Source organism: Agelaius tricolor, unplaced genomic scaffold, assembly GCF_023055355.1.
Source record: "Agelaius tricolor isolate 1412-34295 unplaced genomic scaffold, bAgeTri1.0.p SCAF_89, whole genome shotgun sequence".
Taxonomy (NCBI): Eukaryota; Metazoa; Chordata; class Aves; order Passeriformes; family Icteridae; genus Agelaius; species Agelaius tricolor.
The window spans coordinates 584,700-606,804 of record NW_027269349.1 but is presented as its reverse complement, the minus strand read 5'-3'; the positions used below and the strand labels follow the sequence as shown (position 1 = coordinate 606,804).

General features: G+C 47.8%; 2 protein-coding genes and 1 long non-coding RNA gene across 6 annotated transcripts; 2 read left to right on the top strand and 1 right to left on the bottom strand.

Moving 5' to 3' along the window:
- The first annotated feature begins 1,782 nt into the window (after nt 1-1,782).
- Nucleotides 1,783-9,592, top strand: CPLX4 (complexin 4). The gene is made up of 3 exons (XM_071418634.1): nt 1,783-2,127; nt 3,910-3,997; nt 9,252-9,592. Exons 1-3 carry the CDS (start codon nt 1,961-1,963, stop codon nt 9,477-9,479), a joined length of 483 nt encoding a protein of 160 aa, XP_071274735.1. The 5' UTR covers nt 1,783-1,960; the 3' UTR covers nt 9,480-9,592.
- On the bottom strand, nt 3,851-22,060 carry LOC139585742 (uncharacterized). 4 transcript variants are annotated; one of them, XR_011677271.1, is made up of 5 exons: nt 21,871-22,060; nt 20,496-20,669; nt 19,526-19,715; nt 9,225-9,523; nt 3,851-6,143 (listed from the first exon to the last, which is right to left on the bottom strand). It is a non-coding gene; the product is annotated as an uncharacterized lncRNA (long non-coding RNA). The 4 variants fall into 4 exon arrangements; XR_011677273.1 differs by having other exon boundaries at nt 21,967-22,052; XR_011677272.1 differs by lacking the exon at nt 21,871-22,060 and adding an exon at nt 21,613-21,864.
- On the top strand, nt 15,744-17,337 carry RAX (retina and anterior neural fold homeobox). The gene is made up of 3 exons (XM_071418700.1): nt 15,744-15,987; nt 16,066-16,361; nt 16,885-17,337. Exons 1-3 carry the CDS (start codon nt 15,744-15,746, stop codon nt 17,335-17,337), a joined length of 993 nt encoding a protein of 330 aa, XP_071274801.1.
- Nucleotides 22,061-22,105: the final 45 nt, after the last annotated feature.

Sequence of the window (22,105 nt, the reverse complement as noted above, 5' to 3'; positions counted from 1 at the left end):
TAAGTTTCTAAACTGCAATAGAGCAACTGCCTGGGACAGAATTACTCTGGGGTGAGCTGTGCCTTTTTTCACCAGTCTCCTGTGTTTCTCAGCAGCTTCAGTGCCAATAGGCCCAGTAACTTTTAAAGCCCTTTTTGTTATCTTTGATCTCAAAATTAACATGGGAAAGCTTTTTGCTGATTGTAAGGTTGAGAGCTGGAGGGCAAGACCTCTCAGCAGTCTCTCCCCAAGCCAGTCCTCACCTTTCTCAATCCTGTGAAAGCATCAGTTCTAGGCACAAAATTATGTTAGAAACATTTCTAGAGGGATCAAAGCCTACAGCAAAGTCAGGGAACCTTCTTTTCAGTAAAGACCAACAGCACAAAGCTTAACAGGTACCACTTTCAATACACTTGGAGAAGAGCCTTGAGACCCAACACTGGAAAAATCAGTGTTTACAAAGTTCCAGCTATGAAAATTTTAAATAAAGATGAAGTAGTTGTTGCTTGGAATTCACAATTCTGAGTGATAGTTTCAAAAAGAAAGAGTTTCTTGTTTAGTCACTAATAATCCAGGATTTCAAAATGCCCTATGGTGTTTGTTTGTTTTCCTTGTTGTTCTGGTTTGGGGTTTTTTGGTTTGGTTTGGTTTGGTTTTGGGGTTTTTTGGAGGTTTTTTTGTTTGTTTGGGGTTTTTTTTGTGGTGTTTTGGTTTTGGTTTTGATCTATTTTTTTTTAATAGTAATAGGTCTGCTTTAATTAGAAAGTCTGTAATATAGATTAAGGCATTAGGCAAATTGGAATCCTCCCATCTCTCAGTTCTCATCGAAATTATGAGAGTGCTGGGAGAACCATTTAGATAATCAAAATTCCAGAATGCTGCATTAAGGCACATGCAGTCATCGCAGTAGGATAAATGCTCAAAACCCAAACTCATGAACTTTGGAAACCTAGCAGGTGATTCTCTTTCTCAAAACAGTCTATGACCTAGGTAGCAGATCCTGGAAATCCTCCGCTGAGTAGAGCTGGTGAGGGTAAAGGTTAGAAAGATGAGGGCCAACAGAAACAATCTAGACCCAAAAGGTATCCATACTGTTTTCTGGCATACAGATTCAGATTTATTCATCCTTCATCAGCAGTTAGGATTACAAACAGCAGGTGTTTTATGCAGCACCAAAGCAGAGGTCTAGATGGAGACAGCCTGGGGAAGAGCAGACAGAAACCCAGAAGAAAGTACACTAGGAAGATCTGACTTGCTTTCTTTGGGGTTACTTTCTTGAAATAAAGTAAACATAACAGTGATGCCTCATTCATCTGCAAGATAAACCAGCCGTATGAAGAGGGGCTGAAGAAAAACCACACAAAATATTTCTGTCCAGTGGGATAAAATATGCATGGATAAAAAGAATAAGGGGTTTTGCTTAATGAAGAATTCAAGTTTTCAAATCTCAGATCTGAGGGGTTTCTGCTCAGTAGCCTGAATTTTGCTGTTTTATTATGGCTATTGAGTCAAGCGGGTTTTAACTTCAGATCCAGGGAATGTTGTGATCTCTGTGAAAGTGAGATCAAACTTCAAGACTGAAGATGTCAAAATGCTATTGCACACTACAATTGATTTTTGTGTGTGTATGTGTACAATTAGCTTAAAGTATTAATAGAAAAAGTAGGTAGTTGCATCTAATGATTTTTTTTTGAGTAATCTGAACCATCTGCCTCTATATATTAAGGAGTTCTTTCTTTAATCCAGATTATGGCTGACAAACTGGTTTTGGCATTCACGTTTCACTAGCATTGTGCCCTTGAAGAGCTGATGTGGCTGTAGAAACTCTCTCGCTTACAACTGTTGTGTTTGAAAACATTTTCTGTTTGGCTTTCTTGGAGTTGTTTTCTTATAGCTCCTTTTTTGTTTTGTTTTGTTTGTTTTGGTTTTTTGTGTTTTTTTTTTTTTTTTTTTTTTTGCTTTTTTTCCTTTTTTTGAGAAGATGGCCTTTCTAATGAAAAGTATGTTGAGCAACCAGGTAAAGAATTTGGGACTTGGAGGTGGAGGGGACGAAAGCAAAGAAGAAAGCACTCCTTCTGATCCAGCAGCAGCTGCAGGAATGACCAGAGAGGAGTATGAGGAATATCAAAAGCAAATGGTTGAAGAGAAGTGAGTACCTGTTCCCTTATTATGAATACGGGGCTGATTCTTGGTAACTTTGTGCAAATGAAAATAACCCAAGAAAAAGCCAAACATGCTGCTCTTCACTATTTTTTTAAAAAGTAGATGAATATCTGCTAGAAAGACTTTCCAAAATAAAAGTTCCTCAGCTGGAAATGGTAAAATATTACATTCCCTCTTCCCGCCCCCCCCTGCCCCCCCTCTTGTAACTCTCTCCTATGCTTTCCTGCTATGTCCATCCACAGCTTGATATGCTGGACTCATTCCTAGGTGATGTTACTTTATCTAGAAACATTTTCCAAGATGCTTGTAGTGCAGGATTTAATTCTCTAATGTATATGATTTGTTCTAGAACTCCACATGGAGTACACTTTCAATATGTAATATTTCATTGTCCACATTTATTGTGGCAGACCTGAAAAAGTACTGAGTGCTCTCTTATCTTGAGCAAAGGTTTAAGGTTTTTTTTCCTAAAATCTACTAAATAAAGCAGAACTTTAAAACCAATTAAGTCTCAATTTTGTCTGTAAAGACAATCTTTATCACTTCCTGTGTTTATGAAAACAAGTAAAATGGAAGACTTGGGGTGTGTAGGAGTTCAAACCATGCATAATTATAAATAAAACGATTGACTTTTAAATCTCAAATGCATCTGTTCCTCTAATGGTCAATTACATAATGGTTGTGTAAATCCTTCTTGTAAGATGATTATAGGTGCCAGGTTAATGACTGATGGAATTTGAGGTATCCAGGTCTGTATTTAGCATCAGACATTTCAATCAGGAAGCCCTAAAGAGGTCTCATTTGGTCTGGAAAAAAGGCACAGAATGTTTTGCTCTGTCTTTTGTCAAGTGATATCTAAAAGAGAAATGACCACCTGCTGGCAGGAAGCTGCTTCAGGGAGACTACAAAGAAACACAGGATTCCTGGGATAGGGAAATGCCTGGGAAAAGAATTACTTCTGTACTGTTTTTAAGTGGGGCACGTGTCCTTTCCCTGCCGAGCTGCACCGAGGAAGCAGAGCAGGAATACCCCCATAGGACAGTTAGAAACTCTAAGAGAAAAGATCATCTCTGGATGAGATGTGGTGCTGTGTCAGAAAGCTCTGACATGGGCAGAGCATGCTCCTGTTTCAGGGCCCCAGTGCTCAGCTGTGCGGGAGTGGAGACCAAATGAGTAAATATGCCCTGCTGAACTTGTGCTCAGGCAGTTTAGAACAGGTAACCAACCAGGCTTTGGGAACTTCTCAGATTTTAGATTTGTTTGTGGGGGTTTTGTTCTTAGAGGGAGAAAAATCCAAACACTCATTAATATTTAATTTGGAAGTAGCTTTTATGTGCCAAAATACCTATACTGAAACATGTTACCAAAAATCTTTGAGGAGACACATTTCGCAAATAAATGTGTACGTAATCTAAAAAAAAAAAAAAAAAAAAAAAAAAGGTACAGACCAGTTCTTAAATCTAAGAAAAATTTTATAAAATCACTGATTAAGTCAGTGCTCTTCCATACAGGGAAGCTTCAGAATTCATTGCTCTTATGAAACAAATAATGCACAAAGAAAGACCAGGAAAATTCACAGGTAACAGAAGCACAGGAAGTGTGGCCCCTTGGCATCACTTTATTGCTATTGCTCCTTTTCTGCCTTTGGACAAGTTACTTATCTTGGGCAATAACTCCCATGCATAGCTTTTTGCAGCCAAGCAACTGGTTTAGTTCAAAAGATTGTTTTTATTAGCATCTTGAAGGAACATTTTTTCTGATTTCCAGGATGGAAAGAGATGCAGCATTTGCGCAGAAAAAAGCAGAGCGAGCTGTTCTGAGGGTTCACCTGAGAGAAAAGTACAGACTGCCCAAGGTAAGCCTGTAGCTCATGAGCTCATCTAGTCCAGAGGCCAAATTTCAACCAATTTTAAACTGCCCATTCCTTTTCCTTTAGTGATCTTGGCACTGTCAATTATTTCCAGGAAAACCAAAATATTGAAAGTAAAATCTTCAAGCAACATATTTCAAATAATTTTTTTTAATTACTGTGTTATTTTGTAGGCTTCTGCCATGGGCAGCAGAGACGTAATACAGGACAGAGTACTCTTCCCAGGGGTTTGGATCACACATTTGCTCTGATCTGTCACTACTGGGAAGATGTTGGCATATTTCATTTATACCCCTCAAGGATATGTGCTTCTTAGCAATTTGAAAGTTTATTTGTATTACTCACCTGCCAGCTCTGAGTCATTACCACTCATTTTCTGATCAGTACTTTCCTATGCTTTTTGATTAATTAAAATGGAGGAAGGTAAAGAATCTCTCTCCTGTAAATTTGGCTGCTAAAAAATGTAGTGCTTAATCCAAACAAGTCATTTAGGGACTCATCATCAACAGGAAGAAACCAGCACCTGTAGCCTCATCTAGCCAAACTTTTAAATAAGCATTCAGGGTGGACTTGGGTCACCCCCCAGTGGCTGTGTCTATTCCAGAGGGAAGCCAGGTGACATCTGAACTCAGGTAAGATGTATTCCACCCGTAAAAGCCTGGTTCCTCTGGTGCTCTAGCTGGACAACATACCCTGAGGGTGAGTTTAATTACAGAAAGATTAATTATGCAAAAAAATTAAGTCCAAGATTTTAAGTGATTGATTGGATTGGAGGTCTAAGTCTCTAAACACCAGCATTTTAATTAGCAGCTGAGGAGTAAAATATCATTAGGCCTTGCTTTCCTTTCGGAGGCATAGGCTGCCACAGCTCCTGAACAGCATTTACCCAGCGTCTTGCCAGAGCTTGCAGCTCCAAGAGGGCTGCTTTGGAAAGCTCCAGGATACTCGAGTGTCCAGGTCTCAGCTAAACATCAGTGGAGCTGGGTGTCTCTGGTTTTCAAATTCTCCCACTTGTAGAGCTTTTCACAGCTGGAGATGGTGTCCAGGTCACAAGTCCCCCTTGGCTGAGCCCCTCACAGACACACAAGTATGCAGTGGTGTTCTGACCCATCTCCAGTAGGATCTTGGCTTTGGCATGTACCAAGTGCTCTCCAAGGCCATATTTCAGTAATAACAATAGAAGATTCGTCTCCAAGGTTGGAGAGTAGCTCTAAGCCAGAAAACAATATTGCAGGACACATTTTCCTGCATTTGTTTCTCCCTATATAGCATTTCTTGGTTTTCATCAGCCCTTATGAAAACATGTTATAGCAGGAAGAAAATGAAACTACTACATGCATGCTAATGTGTCCCTGAAAAACAATTCAGTGCTGTAATACAACACACTGGCAGCAAATGCTCTCAGGCTTGTGATAATGCATTAAATATTTTGAAAATTGAAAGTAATTTCAGGTAGCCTAGTATGGTCTAGAAACACTGAATATTACCAGTATCAATCACTAGCAAGCACTTTAAGTAAAAGCATGAAATTCAGGACTAAGCAGGGCCCCCCTTTGCCATGTAAAATCTAAAGCTCTATGCTATCTGGGCCAGATTTATAAGAGAAAGTAGACCCTTAATGAACCTAATCCTATTAACAGAGTTGTCAACTTAGGTTTGTCATCAGAAAGATGTTTTTAGCCATGAGACATTTGATCTATGGACAACTTTTTCATCTTTGGTGTATGTAGTGCATCACATACATACAAAATATTTTTAAAAACTACATAAATACAGACATTAATATTTTAATAATTTTTTTTTTAAACTCACCAAACTCTCTTATCCACTTGCTGCTTTTTTCCTGAACTGGGATTCAGTAATCAACTAATTTCTGCAAGGCCTAAACACAGGGGCATGAGCTGATGGTGAGCTGTGGAAAAAGGAGTCCCAAGGCAGATGTCAGGAGGGAGCAGTTCCCACTCAGCAGCTCTGTGCTCCAAGCTGTGCTCTCTGGATTCTCTGAGGGTGTTCCTGGGGAGGAAGGCTGCTGGTTCCAACATCTGTCTCCTTATAGCTACTTGCAAGGTATTTGCAGCCCTTCAATGGCAAAAGGACGGTGTTGCTGCTGTATTGCTTATTTATGTCCCACCTGCAGGTCAAGACAAGGTGAACTCTGATTTTGTATGTTACTGGTGCATTATAGGTGATGAATCACAGGATAAGGTCTGGAGTCAGCTACCTAAGGATGTCTGCACATAAGCATAGGTAAATGTTATGGCAGGATAAGTTAGGCACAAGGAAAGCAGTACATCACACAGGGATGCTGGAAAAGAGTTTGGCTCCCTTGTGGATTAGTCTGTGAGCTTTGATCTTTTTGGTTTACAAGTAGACTTCATAGAAGCAGCGTTGAACCAGCATTTGGTCTTCTTTGCTCCTTAAGTTGCACAGAAGACTTTAACATCATTGTTCAGAGGAACGAAAGTGCCATTAAACAAACAATACCAAACTTTGATTGCTCTTCTCGCCTCGTGGAGGGCCGTTGTCTCCCTTTGAGGGAGCTTGACAAAACTTTTAGTGACAGAAGCTGCCTCCCTGAGGGACATTGCTGTTCCCGTGGGCAAGGACTGTGTCTCCCCCTGAGGGACATTGCTTTCCCTGCCCAGCGGACACGGAGCTGTCTAATGTTAAACTGTATCCTTTACCTGTGGGAGCCAGAGAAGGAATTTCCCCTGGGATGGTCAGATGGTGACCATGTCCTGCTTGTGCTATCTTAATCCTTCTCCCTCTCTCATTCACCTTTTTTCTCATTTCTGTACACACTTAATGCTACAAAATAAAGTTGGTATGCTTGAACTGGACCCTTGCACCTTAATTTGGAGAGGGCTTTACTGTCAAATTGTAACAAAGCAGGTATTTAGATTTCTGCTCACATCTACCTGTGTATTGTTGTATATGTAAAGAACTCTATTGCATCTATAGCAAAACAGATCTGGGAGTGACTACATCAGAGGCATAATCAGGGTCAAAAAATATTAGCACGCACTCAGACTCTACCGCCGATGCTGTTGAATTGTCAGAATAATGTCTGACCCAGTTTTGGCCCGGGCACTCTCCCAGGCAGTTCCCACGGCCAGTTTGGGAGTTAGGACAGGCGTTCCCAATGGCAGTTAGATGGGACCACCCTGTTTGGTAGGGCAGCAGAGTTCAAAAACAGCCCAGTGGGTTTTCCCAGGCCAACTGGCCTTGGGGCAAGAGACCAGTGCCAGGCATATTTAATTTAGTAAAATAGATGTTGCTTCTATGTTCACTTTTCCATTTCAAATCAAAGTAAACAGGAATCAAACACTCAAATGTTAGAAGGAAGCGAAGAGGCCGTACATGCATCATGTGCTCCTTTGCTTCTTGTTGAGCAGCCCCACCCTGTTGAAGCTCATTCTAGGTCTATTAAAGCTAAATGCCAAGTGGGTAGAGGCAGGTGGCTTGGGCAGAATTGTACTGCTTTAGACTATATCTCAGTATATTTGTTTTTAGTCAGAGAACACTTTGAAGCCCCAAACTGTTGCACATCACATCCCAGACTTCCATAGGACAGTGGGCTTTGGTGCAAGAACATGCCAGACAATTGTTCACATTGCCAAAGATGTGAATCACTACAGTAGTGTTCAGTGATGATGCCTTAAATTTGAATTAATCCTAAAGGAAAGAACATGTGTGATTGTCTGATTAGGGGCACTTGTTCAGTAATTAACATTTTTTTATCATCCACTACTGCTGCTGGCAAGGATTTCAAAAGGGTTAACTCCTCTGATAGCTATCAGTTGCTGAATAAAAGCTTAAAACCATTTTTCCTGCTACACAATTAATAAAAAATACCTCTTCTGTTCAGGAGATTGTTTCTAGCTCCCACAGATCTGACTCCAGCAACCCTTATCAAAAAGGTGAAGAGATGTCTTCACCCATTTTATCCACATAGCAGTAACAATCCTGCTAGAGCTCCCTACAGTTTCACAGGAGATATGGGGGAAAATCAGATTAAAGGGAGGTACAGTCATTGCAAACAGAAAGTGTGAAAGTACGGAACCATAAATAGTGGTTATGCAGCTGACCACCCCCCTGCCTGTCCTTGCTATGGCCTGCAACAACACAGACATTGCTCATATATGTCCTTGCATTCATTTGTCCTTTCATTCATGCAAAACCCAGACCCCTCACTCTAAAAAACACCCCCTGCTGATAGCATTGCTGCTTATTCATATCAGGCCTTTGCTGCTGTCATGGTTAATTTTGGAGATGTAATGAGGCATTAATGCTTATCTTTGATGTGTGAACTGTGTCGAAATATCCTGTTCTTCTGAGCTCTGGATCCATCAGAATCCACCAGAAAATGTGAACAAAATCACCATTGTTTGAAAAATTGACATAATCCCACTGATGGAGTGATTCAGTGGGCAGGCAGGAAGCAAGTGTATGTAGTGCTTACTGCATCTCAGCCCTTTTAATTGCTTAACCAGTTTCTTCCCTGTCTCCTTTTGCTTTTTCAGACTCACAACCAACCTCCCTCCTCTCTATTGTTGTCCAAGTCCTCCTATTACCCCACTTACCAGCACTGCAACACTGATTATGTGCCAGGCAGCCCCTGCTCTTCATCACAACTCAGAGAGGCCAACCAAAGACCTAGACAGAGTTCAGACACGGTTTGGGAAGGTGGGGGACCCTTTTTCCAGTGATTCGTTCTGAAGTTTAATGCATCTTTCTTCCAGAAGGTTTCAGTTTAGTGCTGATACCTAAAAATCCCCTGCACCTATCCGCCCAACAATCGAGTAAGGAAATGGTACCTCAGCTCTTCTATAGCTCTTGTTTCATTGAGCAGAAGCTGACAGGCACAGCACAGCAGCTGATAGGCTCACTAGTCTCCTGCAGCATGGCATTGGGGGATGCAAATAACTTGGAATGGAATTCCTGCACCATCAGCATGACAAAGATTTCTAAAATGGCAAGTGACACTGAGGGCTTCAGTTTTGACAGTGCTGAAGCCCTTCAAAGAAATATAATTGGCATTGCCCGAAAAATCTTAGAACTTTCATGGAGGCTGATTGAGGCCCTGAATTCACAAGTTGCACACAAAAAATTGACTGAAAAATCTGTACATGTTTCGGTTCTCCCTAAAAACCTAAAAAAGAACAAAACAAGAGGCATCACTGGTAGATCCTGGGAGAGCAGAAATACTCACATTTGCTGGTTTTGTTTCCTGCTTTAGAGTGAATTGGATGAGAATCAAATACAGATGGCTGGAGATGATGTGGGATTGCCAGAAGACCTTCAGAAGATGGTGGCAGAAGATCAGGAGGAGGAAGAAGACAAGGACTCTATCCTGGGCCAGCTGCAGAACATCCAGAATATGGACATGGATGCCATCAAAGAGAAGGCGCAAGCCACCTTCACTGAGATGAAACAGGCAGCTGAGCAGAAATGTTCCATGATGTAGAAGAGCCACCACTGCCCAAAGGCTGTAACTTCAGTCTTGTGTTGCTGGGGATGCAGAGGGAGAGCAGGCAGAGGGAAGCACTTAGCTCTAGAGCATTCAGTGTAAATATAGAAAAGTGATGAGAGAGAGACTTAAAACCCTGAGGGGAGAGTAAAATTTCACCTGCTGGGACTGCCTAGAAGGAAGTTAGAATTGATCCTCAGTTTTGAACATAACTTTTTCCCCCATGGAAAAAAAATGGCTTTAAAACAATTAATACTGGGGAAAAAATGTGCCTTTTTCCATTTTTTCCACATGACTGAAATGCTATTAAATGTGTATGTTTGAACAAAATCGTACTTCTGATACATCACGTAGAGGTAACCACTCATTTAATCTGCTTTCAGAAATAAATATATATATTTCTTATAAGAACATGTCTGTTTCAAGCATCTTGAGGCAAACACAGTGGTCAGATATTGACATTTGCTGCAAAACCACTATTTTTAAAATCCTCTCTGTATTAAGTGTAGCAAAAGGCAAAAAGTGAAGCATGTAACTCAACATCTTGGGCCAAAAATGTTGTCATATACACTAAGTAGGGACTTGTAGGAAATAAGGCTTGGTGGCTCTCAGTGAGCTCTGCTCTGGGACAATGCAGGCTTCTCCAGTCTGCTTTCATTTCCCAGCCTCTCAAAGCACTTCAAACACCAAGGGACAGCAGTGACTCTCTGCTTGTCCACTCTGTGTGCCAAATTCTGGGGCTGGGGGTACCGGCACAAGGCTAAAAGCAGCTCCCCACACTGATTCTGGGAGTTGTCTCCATCGAAGGCTAAACATGGAAGGTTAAACCTGAGGAGAGGCATAGTTCTCACTAATGTTAAATCTGCCTGTGCCTATGGGACATGCAGGCTGCCACTCCCAAGGAATTCTAGAAAATGAATGACTTCGTAAGTTCTCCAGGAGCTAGCCTGGAAATTAAATTTGGAAATTAATACATGTAGCACCTTCCTACAGGTTTATAAGTCTCTTTCTCTCTCTCTCTCTTTCTGCCTCTAGCCAATCAAGTAAAAATAATAATTTTAAATTAACAAATTCACTACGTATTATTTACCTCCTTTCTTTCTCTTTTCCTTCTTTCCTTGCTTGCTTCCTTCCTCTTCTCTTTGTCTTTTCTCCCTCCCCTCCCCTCCCCTCCCCTCCCTTGAAAACCTGTTATCCATTTTCTTCCCCATTGTAGCATTAAGAAAATATACTTTTTTTTTCTTGCTCATTTCCTCCTCACCTAAGAAACACAGAGTTTACAAGTTCTGACCTTCCTTGCTCATTCCAGAGGATGTCCTAATGAGAGCATTAAATGGCTCTCATCCAACAAGTAATTTCTTTAGTGGACAGAACCTATCTTCAGCAGGTCCCTCAAGCATCAGAACTATTTTGCCTAAACCCACCAAGACTTCTGATCTGATTTCTTCCTCTTGGGATTCTGCTCTCACATGGCACCACAGAATCTAATTACCTATGTGGAAAGACAAGTGGGGTCTTTTAGGAGGTCTTTACATAAAGTAGATAAAATAGTCACCAGCTCAGCTCAACCAGCCTGAGGTTTGTGAGGCTCAATGCATTTCCCTCTGCATTGGTTATAAATCTGGGTGGTGTCTCCACACTGTTGTGTTGCTTTACAGACTGAATTGTCCTATCTATAAGACACCAAAATAAACAAGCCTAAGGGTTTTGACCTTTGAATTAAAATGCGCTTGGGACATCCCAAAAATCTTACTGAAAGCATCTGGTGCTTTAAAGGATCTAATTAAATTTGTCAGCAGATATAGGATCAGCATTTTCACAGTTTAAAGGGTCAGAGAAGAAAGTACAGTCAGAATTACCAAACAAACGATTAATGAGATTCCAAAAAAAGTGTCAGGGCTGGCAGAGACAAGCGGGACTGGGAGGTGGCTTGGGACTGGCACAGGATGGGTACCCAGCGCCACTGAACTGCTACTGGTACAGGAGTGAGGTGCCTTAGGCACCACTGTTAGACCAGAGCTCCCACATTTAGTCCGGAGTGGCAGAGCCAGGGCAGCGGGGGCGAATCTGCGCTGCCCTCAGCAGGAGCCTGATCTCCAGCTCGCCGGAGGTGGCTGCCTGCCCCTGGCAACACCTGCAGGGCTCATCCCTCCAGCACCGGCTGTTCCCAGCTCCAGCCGCTAGGCACAGGCCTGGAGAGGCACATGAGTACATGCAGGAGGTGGTGAGGTCACCCCAGGTACATGCAGCTCTCAAGGTGCTCAGCCCTGGGGGCAGGGCACAGGGCAGCCACTGCATGTGCTGGTATGCGAGTCTGGGAATGTTTGTGTCCATATCTGTGCACAAATGCACGTGTACGCGTGTGCATGCAGCTATGCACGTGGGAGAATGGACAGGGACATGTCCGTGTGTCCGTGTGTCTTTGTCAGGAGCAGATTAAAGGGTTAGGTCACATGGCAGCTACTGCTGGACCGACCCTACCTGGGATTTGGGTTCTTAGAGTTAATAGGATCGCTGGAGCTCAAGACCGTCATCCCATCAAGATAAACGTCTCTAGTGCCCACTCTTAAGCAATCCGAATTCAATTAGGCTAATTGGAAAACAAGTAAAGAAGGATTGTGTTAATATAGCCTTATAGCATGAACCTCCCCTCCCTCCCTATGAGCATGGCAGGCCCAAATGCCATGGTGCTCCCACCAGAAAGGGCTGCCTGGCTCCCAGAGCCTATTCTACACCCACAGCCTGGACAGACAGCAGGACAAGATCTCTGTGCAACTCCTGGGTGCCAGACAGGACTCTGGGAGGTGATTCTCCTGGGCAGATCAAGCCCAGAAGAAAAAGAATGAAAGTGTGAGCGATACAGTGACAGGAGGAGACAGCTTCCTCATGCATTATGCTTCCAAGAGGTTTCTGAAACTGTGCCCTTAGGAATTTTTGGGGCGGAAAAATTCCTTTTTTTGGGTTGTTTTTATCAATCTGCTGGATGATACAGAGCATGCAAACTGCAGGACGGTACAGGTTCACTCTAGGTGAATATTTCCTCCTTTTCCTTGCTTTCCTCCTGTTGATTTGCAGTCTAACCTTGAAAGCCCCATTTATCTTTCAGGGAGGTCCCCCCTGCTGCACATCTTTGGTCTGGAGAGTGATGTCTCTCCTGTAGTGTGACTTCAGCTTCAAATCTCTGCTCTGCAAGGCAGTAATTATTTCACCTGGACATTAAAAAAAAAGGCAGGAGAAAAGGAAGGAGGAACCTGTGGCATTTTATGGTGCTGATTTCATTGCATGAAGCCACATCCCATGCATATGTCTCAACAGTGACTACAGGATGGAAATTACTTCCCTTTAGTCTTCACTGTACATGTGGAAGGAGGTACAGCAGACTGCTGCACTTTACAGATGGTCTGTCTTGAGAACTTCTGTTACTCTCCAAGCATAACTTCAGCAGAAATTTTAATAATGCATTGGAAAAAAATAAAAAAGGTGATGAAATGGGGATACCGCTTGAAAAGGCAAGTAACAAAGGCTGCCTGTTTCATCCCCTAACGAATACTCTCAAATTTGGTTCTGGTTGCCCCCACAAGTTCCCAAAGGTCAATGGTCTTTGCAAAGCTGGGAGGTACCACAGGATCAGTTCCTGAGGCTTCATACTAATACGATACGAATCCCAGAGGGCTGCAAGTGATTCAACTGACAGCCAGGACATCAGACCCAAAGGGAAAAGTTCAGTTACCGTTCTTTGCCTATCTAAACCCTCTGTGCAATCAGAGGAACCATTAGACTTCTTCCCTCCCTGGAGCACTGTAATGCCTCATGCGTGTCACACAGTCTGTGCCTGAAGCAGGGCAAGAGAGAAAAGACAGATCTAGAGCTGGAAGCATCAGAGCTCTCTCTGCTCTGCTACACAGTTAAGGGGTTTTTTTCAGGTATTTTTTCAAATTGGGATCAAGGGAGTGGCTTCCTCTTTCAACAATTCCACTCGCCTGCTAGAAGGATGCTACAGTGACAAACGTAGCTCCACATGGAAAACACAAGTGGAATATTCTACTGCTGAACAAAGAGGAGCCTTCTCTGTCAGGGAGGAAGGTCTCTTGTGTCCTGTGTGGAACTCAAGCACCGTGCTCCAGGGCTGGAAAGCTTTTTTCCTGCCTTCATATTGTGATTAACAGCAAAAAACCGAGTATTGACTCTGTGACTGACAACTTTGACAGGTATCCCAAAAGCAGCATCTGTGCCAGGATCCAATGCCCTTTATGACACTGACTAAAGGGTTTTTGCTCCTTCATCTCACATTCCTATCTTTCTTAACTATAACAAGCAAAACTGATTCCTAATTTTGCCCAGGACTTCTGGAGGGACAGGTGTGTTTTGTGCTGATTTTGAGTGCTGTAAACCCCCAGCTTCAAATTAGAAGAAATTAGGGACATTGCACAGTTCATTCATCTTCACTAATAGAGTTCCTGGGAAACACACATGTAGATTAAAGGAACACAATGGCCCCTCGCTGATTGCTTTGAGTACCCTCCAATGTCCCTACAATGGTATTGACTGGCTCTTTATAGTGTCCACAAAAGCCACACTAACCTTTTCTTGTCTCTTCTGTTGGCCTCTTCCCTCTGTGCAAACGGAGGTCTGAGTTCTTTCGGCCTCAAACCAACCCCCAAGCAGTCAGTGATGAACTGAGGTAAGCCTCATCTGAAGCTAGGAAAAGCCGTGCACTCCTAAAAGAAATCTACTTTGGGACATCAGAACATAAACTTGCAAAAGGTGTGGACGCTGGCAGAAGCAAGCACTGGCAATCTTTGAAGTGATTCCTCTGAGAAAATCTACATAATATGCCTGTTAGGGCAGAAGGGGAATAAAAAATGCAGATTTATTGAGAGAGGTCATACTTATTAGACTAGCTAATATATCTGGAAGAACAAGCAGTAGCAGTGGTGTTTTTCTTCCACATTCACTCTCCTCAGGCTTCAAATGGAAGCATCCTAAAGCTAAGTGTAGACTGAAAACCACTCTGGATGTTACTGCGTTTGTCACATAAACAACCTGGGACAAAAGGCAGCTGGTGCCTCAGAGGAACTGGGAAGTGCTGGTGTGAAAATGACAGAAAGACAAAAGCAGGGAAAAGATAGATGCAGGATACGTGATGCTGTTATCTGGTTGGTTCTGTGGAAGGTCCACGTCTTCCACCAAGCCAAGTACAAAGAGAAATGTGTGGGATTTTGCTCCCTGCCTCACCTCCAAAAATATTTTGTGCATCCCCCATGAAGCTATGTCCTGCCTGCTACCGCCCCCAGCCCCACTCGCATCGTGGAGTACAGGGTCACCGAATCAGCTCTTCTCACAGGCTCTGTCCTCTAGCAGCATACTTGAAAACTTCCTCGCAAATATTGCTTAGAGCTTCCTCGGGTTTGTGAAGTCTGAGAGGCTGAGCCCACCTCCTGCGTCTGTCCTGCCCGGAAGCGCCTGGTCTGTGAAATGCCTTTGGATGCAATCGGGCGCAGGGCGAGGGTCCCGCAGAGCACCAGCGCAGCGGCTTTTACCCTAGAGCCTCTGAGTCGGGTCGGGGCCGCGGATCGTCCCGCAGGGCAGCGTTCGAGCGGCCGCCGTGAAACCGGCGCACCTACAAACCGTCCGGGAGAGATCTGGGCTGAGGCCGTCGGACAAGAGAAACGCGGCGAGGCTCCGAGAGCCGCCGAACAGCGCGGGGCCGTGCCGGGGACCCGCTGTCCTCCGGCCCGGCACCTCCGGGCTCCCGCCCCTTCCCGTCCCGTTCGCCGAGTCCCCTTTACCGCGCCCCCGGCAGCGGCTGCGAAGGCTCCCGCCGTCCCGGCTCTGTCCCCCCGTGCCCGGCGCGCCTCTCGCCGCCCGTCCCACCGCGGTTTCTGACAGCGCTGCCCCGGTCCCGGGGCTCCGACCGCGGCGCTCGCCCCGGGCCAGCCAGCCCCCGGCTGCAGGGGGGCCGCCCCGCTCCGCCTCGGGGGCCCCGGATGGCATCGCCCGGCGCCGTCTGGGGCTGGGACTGGGGCCGGGGCCGGCGGGGAGGGGCGGGGCGGCCGGCGGGGGCCGGGGGATGCCCTGCCTCCCCCTCCACGCCGAAGAGGTGTGGGGGCCTCGCCTTCCCTCTCGCTTACCGCCCCCTGGCACTCCTCCCCCGCCCCAGGGAGGCCAGCCCGCCCGGCGACACCGTGCCAGACTTGCCCGCGCCGCCCTGAGGCCGGGTGAGACCGCAGCGGCGCGGCGGAGCCCCGGGCCGGCAGCCTCATGCACCCGCCCGGCGCCCCGCTCGCCATGGCCGAGGGCGCCTTCTCGCTGGCCGCCCCGGCGGCGCGGAGCCCCGGCGGAAACCCGTCGAGGCTTCACAGCATCGAGGCTATCCTGGGGTTCACCAAGGAAGACGGGCTGCTGGGCGCCTTCCCGCCCGACGGCAGCGCCAAGGAGGCGGACCGGCGGGGGCCCCGGCACTGCCTGCCCAAGATGCCTGGAGAGCAGCCGCCGGCCGAGCCCCAGGGCCGCGCTGAGCGCTTCCAAGGTGAGCGCTGTGGACGAACGCCGGGTGCCGGAGGGCGGACGGGTGGGCGCCGCTCCCCCGCGCCCCCGGGCAAGCCCCGCGGGGAGATCCCGCCGGTGACCTCCCGTCTTCCCCTCGTAGAGCCGTACTGTCCCGGCAGCACCAGCCCCGAGTTGCCCGCTGGCAGCAGCGGCGAGGGGAAGCCGTCGGAAGAGGAACAGCCCAAGAAGAAACACCGGCGAAACCGCACCACCTTCACCACGTACCAGCTTCACGAATTGGAGCGTGCCTTTGAGAAGTCCCACTACCCCGACGTGTACAGCCGCGAGGAGCTGGCCATGAAGGTCAATCTGCCCGAAGTCCGCGTCCAGGTAACGCCCGGCCCGGCTCCCCGCCACGGCCCGGCCCGACGCGCCTGGGCGCAGCCCCGTGGTCCCGGCGGCCGGAGCAGCCCGGGCGCGGCGCGCGGGCCCGTGACCGCAGCACGGCTCCGGCCACACTCGGGGCCCCGCCGGAGCGCTGGGCAGGGCTGCCGCATAGCCGCGAACCGGCCCGGTCGGCGGGACAGCGCGGGGCTCGGGGCAGACCTGCGTCCGGCAGCCGCGTCGTCGGTGCTGCTGCCGCCCTTTGAGCGGCGTGCCCCAGCCCGGGGCCGCTCAATCTGCTGTGTGCCGGGGCAGTGGCGGGTGGATGGGCGGGCCAGCTCCACTGCGGGACTGCTTTCCACCGAGCGCAGGGCTGTGGGTCGTGGAAGAACGCCCGAGCCCCCCAAATTCCCTTTTGCCCCAGCTCGGCAAGGTGTGTTTCCCTCACTCTGTTTTGCATTCACCGCTGCAGCCAGAGGTGAGCCTCCTTCCACTGCCCGGGGCCTGGCTGATACAGCTCTGCTTGCAGGTTTGGTTTCAGAACAGAAGGGCTAAGTGGAGGCGGCAGGAGAAATTGGAGGTTACCTCCATGAAGCTGCAGGACTCGCCCATCCTCTCATTCAACCGCTCGCCGCAGGCAGCACCCATGGGTCCTCTGAGCAGCAGCCTGCCCCTGGAGACGTGGCTCAGCCCGCCGGTGCCCAGCAGCACGGCCCTGCAGACCCTGCCTGGCTTCGTGGCCTCGCCGCAGAGCCTGCCCGGCAGCTACACGCCACCGCCCTTCCTGAACTCTCCGGCAGTCACCCACGCGCTGCAGCCCCTGGGAGCCATGGGGCCGCCGCCGCCTTATCAGTGTGGGGCCACCTTTGTGGACAAGTTCCCTTTGGATGAGGCAGACCCACGCAACACCAGCATTGCTGCCCTGCGGCTGAAGGCCAAGGAGCACATCCAGTCCATCGGCAAGCCCTGGCAGACAATCTGAACTCCCTCTCAGCACCTGGGAGAAAGCCATGGGAGAGGCGCATCCCAGAACGTCTGAAGGACATCCTTACCCTGCCTTGGCTGCCACGGATGGATGGCCAGGTACAGGAGGGCTGTCCCTTACACTCGCCTTTCCCCTACACCTTGACTTGCTTTTGTATTTTGTGGTCCTTTTAATTCCCTTTTCCACAACTCCTGAAGAGTTAGGGGCCTGATAGCTTAGGAAAAACAGTTTCTTTTGCTCTCCCTCCTTGGCTGGATGCTTTAGTTGTAATAAAAGCTACAGTAGGGCAAAGAACTATGTAAGGTGGCTGGGAGCTCAGGACTGCTGTACCTGGGGAGAGGGTTCTATTTCTACACCATTAAATGGTACCATCTGCATGGAGGCTGTGTATCATGTTTCTGAACCCAAATGGGCATCTTGGGCTGGAGCCTCTGCTCCGTGTGATGTACGGAGGGGTGGGAGATGCCTGGCTGTGGGCTCTTCTCTGTCCTCCATCAACAGAACCCTGCCCAAGCTGGCTGTGGCATTGGGGCCTGCATCCCCGTGATGGAGAGTGTGCCCAGATGGAAGTGGGCACAGGGGGGCTTAGAGCCCTTGCAGTCCTTGGGCCAGGCACACTACTCCCCCCATTGCCCTTGTGAAGCAGTGCCAGGCTCAGGTGGGCTCTGCAGACCTGAGTCAGTGACAGTGCTTGCCTCTGCAAAGAAGGGGAATAGCAGGACCCACAGGGCTCCTTCCCCCTGCAGCCCAGCTGCCCACAGGGACAGACAGACGGTCTCGGGTTGGGCACTGACACCCGGCTGGGGCCTGGCAAGCTCATCCTGCCCACTCTGGCTGCCCAGGACAGCCCCTGGAGGCTGGCACAGAGCTGGGCCATGCCCACTTCCCTGCCCACCCAGTACCCATCGCCAGGCTGCCCGAACTAAAACTGCGGCATCTTTATTTTTCATTATCTCCGTTACTGCCTGTAATGGGGCTGAGAAGCTGTAATGAAACACCCCTTCTCCTCTGCTGTGCATGGGGTGCTCTACACACTCGGGAGGTTGTGGCAATTAATGTTTCTCATTAGGGAAGAGAGAAGGATGCACAAGTGCCCTCATTGTGTCCTGGGGATGATTCAATGCAGACTGGGAGACCTCTCCTTTCACCATTTCCCACTCGTTGTGGCCAGACAAAGGCCGGCGTCTAATTATATTTTCACAATCTGTGCGTATCTTTTAAGAGTCCAGTCAGAAACACGTATGTCAGCCTTGTTCAGCTTCACTTTGGAGAGCTTTTTAACCTCAGACAGCAGTTTCTAAACATCCCTTCATAGCTTTCTCCACAGCAGCCCCCATCTATTGTATGGAGAGCTTCTTTTACAGATAATAGGAATCCCTCTTGTTTTCAAACGCCTTTTCCTCTGTCCCCAGCTTCCCTGCAGATACAACCTGCCTCTATGGACGAGAGCACTCACTGTTCAGGACCCCCAGCTTCCCTCCCCTGAGCTATGCTGGTCCAGGGCACGCAGGGAAGCCAAGTGGTTCCTCAGACCTCAGTCTGGGGGGAATGAAGCCCTGCTGGGGGAGACTATCCTGCTGGGCTCTGGACTTGACAGTTCTACTGTGTGTGCATTTGTGGTGGTGCCCACCCTTCCCAGCACACATCTCTTTGCTTCCTTGGCAGACAGAGGAAGTGCTGCCAGGAAAAGAACTGCCGTTGCTGTCAGGACGAGGGAGGTATTTTGCTAACTTCTCGTAAAGACACCTGAAGGAGAACAAAAATCAGATTGCTTCAGTTTTTAGGTCTTATTCTAGTGGTCCTTTCACAGGTAAGCTTTGCTTGCATCACCAGTTGCAAAAAGACACGGATGGCATTTTTGGTGGCTGCAAGAGAAGGATTTCTCTTGGTGTGCTTGAGAAGTGCCTGCATAGCCTGGTTTGTGCCAGCAGGAGACACACACTAATGAGTGACTGCACAGGCTCTGCACACTCTTCCTTCTCAGGGTAGGAACAATCCCACTTGTCATTACTTGGCTACAGTCCAGCTGTGGCTCTAAAGCTGGAAACCCTCCTGCAGGTAAGCACATTAAATTGCTGCCCTAAAGTTCTCACATGTCCTTATTGCTCATGGTTAATAAGCAATTCCCCAAGATTTCAATAGTACTTTCCCATATTTTGGCACTACTACCCTCCCTTTCTCTTACCTACAGTTCTTCTGTATCCTGTAAAGCTGTTGGAAAGAAGCCCTCTAATTCCTGCTCAGCTGTCAGCAGCGCTGATGCTTGGTTACTTGAGATAGTCAAAGACTGGCAGTAGATAAAACCACAATGACAGGGCAGCAGAAGGAGCAACTGAAGATACCTGCTCACTTTTAATAAGGTCCTGTTCCAGCACCTGCAAACAAATAAAGATTATGGCAAGATATGGTGGTTGTTCTTTTACTGGCATATTAAACTAGTCTTTCTTACATCTTGTACAGGTGAACCCTGTAAGTGGATCGACTTTGTGCAGTCATGTCCCTCAAGGAAAGCTGTGAGTTTATTGCTAAAATGAATATTTTACCAGCTACACAGAAGTGGGCAAATAAAGAGACAGAGGCATATGCAAACACATCTTTCTTCCAGCCTGTCTAGTTTTCTGTGTTCTACACTTTCTTTCAAATTGTCCCATTCCATTTTAAAAGCCCATTTGTTCATTTTGTTGTAAATATCTTCTCCTCCTTAATTGGGTGCTGAGTCTAATAATCCTGCCTCGGCTTGTTAACTGTACAATACCAGTCAGAGTTAATGACCCATTAGCGATTAATTCCTTAAACAGCATCTAATTGCTCACTGTAAAACCTTTTCTTAAAACTGGATTAAATCATCTAGATCCTTAACCACTTCTTTACTCTAACTTTGCTAAGGCTATTAACATGGCCTTCTAAGTGGTCTGTTTCTTCCTTTGCTTAAACTGTATTAGCTACATAGTATTTTTAGTGACTATACTTGACTTCTTTTCAACACCTGAAGTTGGAATTAGGAAGAATAATACAGAAAAAAGACTGCCAGAGAATGAGTAATTATAAGGAAAATGCCATGATGGAATTTGTTCTCAAGAGTGCATTCTGGTCTCCCTTGCTTCTCTCTATCCCTGCTCAAAATCCTATCAGTATTCAAGAAAACTAGCAGGTACCTGAGCTCTTTAATTTTGACTTGAGGTTCAGCTCATTGGCTTCCCGGTGGAGCAGGACTGTCTCTGTGCGCGGGAGGGACCCTCAGTCTCTGCTGGATGGCTCGGAAGCTGTCATTCCCTCCGGAGCAGCAGGCTGGCTGTTGTGTGTGCTACTGCCATGGTAGCTCACAGCCCCTGTGACATGAAAACACACGTTGCTCAGCCATAGTTCGAATTTCTGTTACTAGCTGCTGGCGTTGAGGGCAATCCTGTTCCCTTCCTCTGCACAGAAAGTTGAACGATCTTGTTTCCATCTGCCCTGGCTACATCTGACAGGCATTTCAATTATGGACATCCAGTTTCTTACTATTGCAACATCTCAAGTAGCTGCTCAAAGCTCCTGGTTACATCTTTCCTCATCTCTAGGACGTACTATGAACAGGAATTAATTCAAGTGGGTTCCCTTCAGCTACAGTGTTTTAGCTTCTCTCTTCTATGCAGTCAGCCGTCCTCCTTTGGCGCTGCTATAAACCTTGGGACTTCCTTCAATAGTTTGTCAGCCACAGTGTACCCACCCGCAAAATGCTAGCATTAGAGAAAATAGTGGAACGAAACAAAACCAAAAAATCCCAAACAAACAATGAAACAAAAAACCCCAAACAAAAACCCAAACCCCCCAAACAAACAAACAACCCCCCCCACAAAACAAAACAAACAAAACTAAACCAAACAAAAACCAACCAACCAACCAACCAAACAAAAAAGAAACCAAAAAACCAAACAAACAACAAAAAAAAGTGAAACCAAAAGCTCGTGAGACCAGGACGCTGACATTACCAGTCTCTCTAGTAGAATTAATACTGTGTCTCCTTTCTGAGCATCTCTGTGTTCTGCCAAGGCATTATGTCAAAACTCGCTGACATTTGGCAGTCATCCCTGTGTCATATGACACTTCTGCCTCATAAAGATTGGGATTGTGGAGCCGGGCACTGTGGTGCGACTGAGATACGGCAAACAGTCTCAGCCACGGGGTTCACCTGGCACCGGAGCGCACCCGGACACCCTGCAAGGCCGGGCCTCAGACGGGCTCACCGGAGCACTCCCCTCACGGCCAGGCCTCAGCCGGTCCCAGGCTCACCGGAGCGCTCCCCTCACGGCCGGGCCTCAGACGGGCTCCCCGGAGCGCTCCCCTCACGGCCGGGCCTCAGCCGGTCCCAGGCTCACCGGAGCGCTCCCCTCACGGCCGGGCCTCAGACGGGCTCACCGGAGCGCTCCCCTCACGGCCAGGCCTCAGCCGGTCCCAGGCTCACCGGAGCGCTCCCCTCACGGCCGGGCCTCAGACGGGCTCCCCGGAGCGCTCCCCTCACGGCCGGGGCACAGCCGGTCCCTGGCTCACCGGAGCGCTCCACTCACGGCCGGGGCACAGCCGGTCCCGGGATTCCCCGGAGCGCTCCCCTCACGGCCGGGCGGGCACAGCCGGTCCCAGGCTCACCGGAGCGCTCCCCTCACGGCCGGGGCACAGCCGGTCCCTGGCTCACCGGAGCGTTCCCCTCAGGGCCGTGGTACAGTCGGTCCCGGGCTCCCCCGAGCACTCCCCTGACGGCCGGGCCGAGGGCGCCCCCTGGCGGACG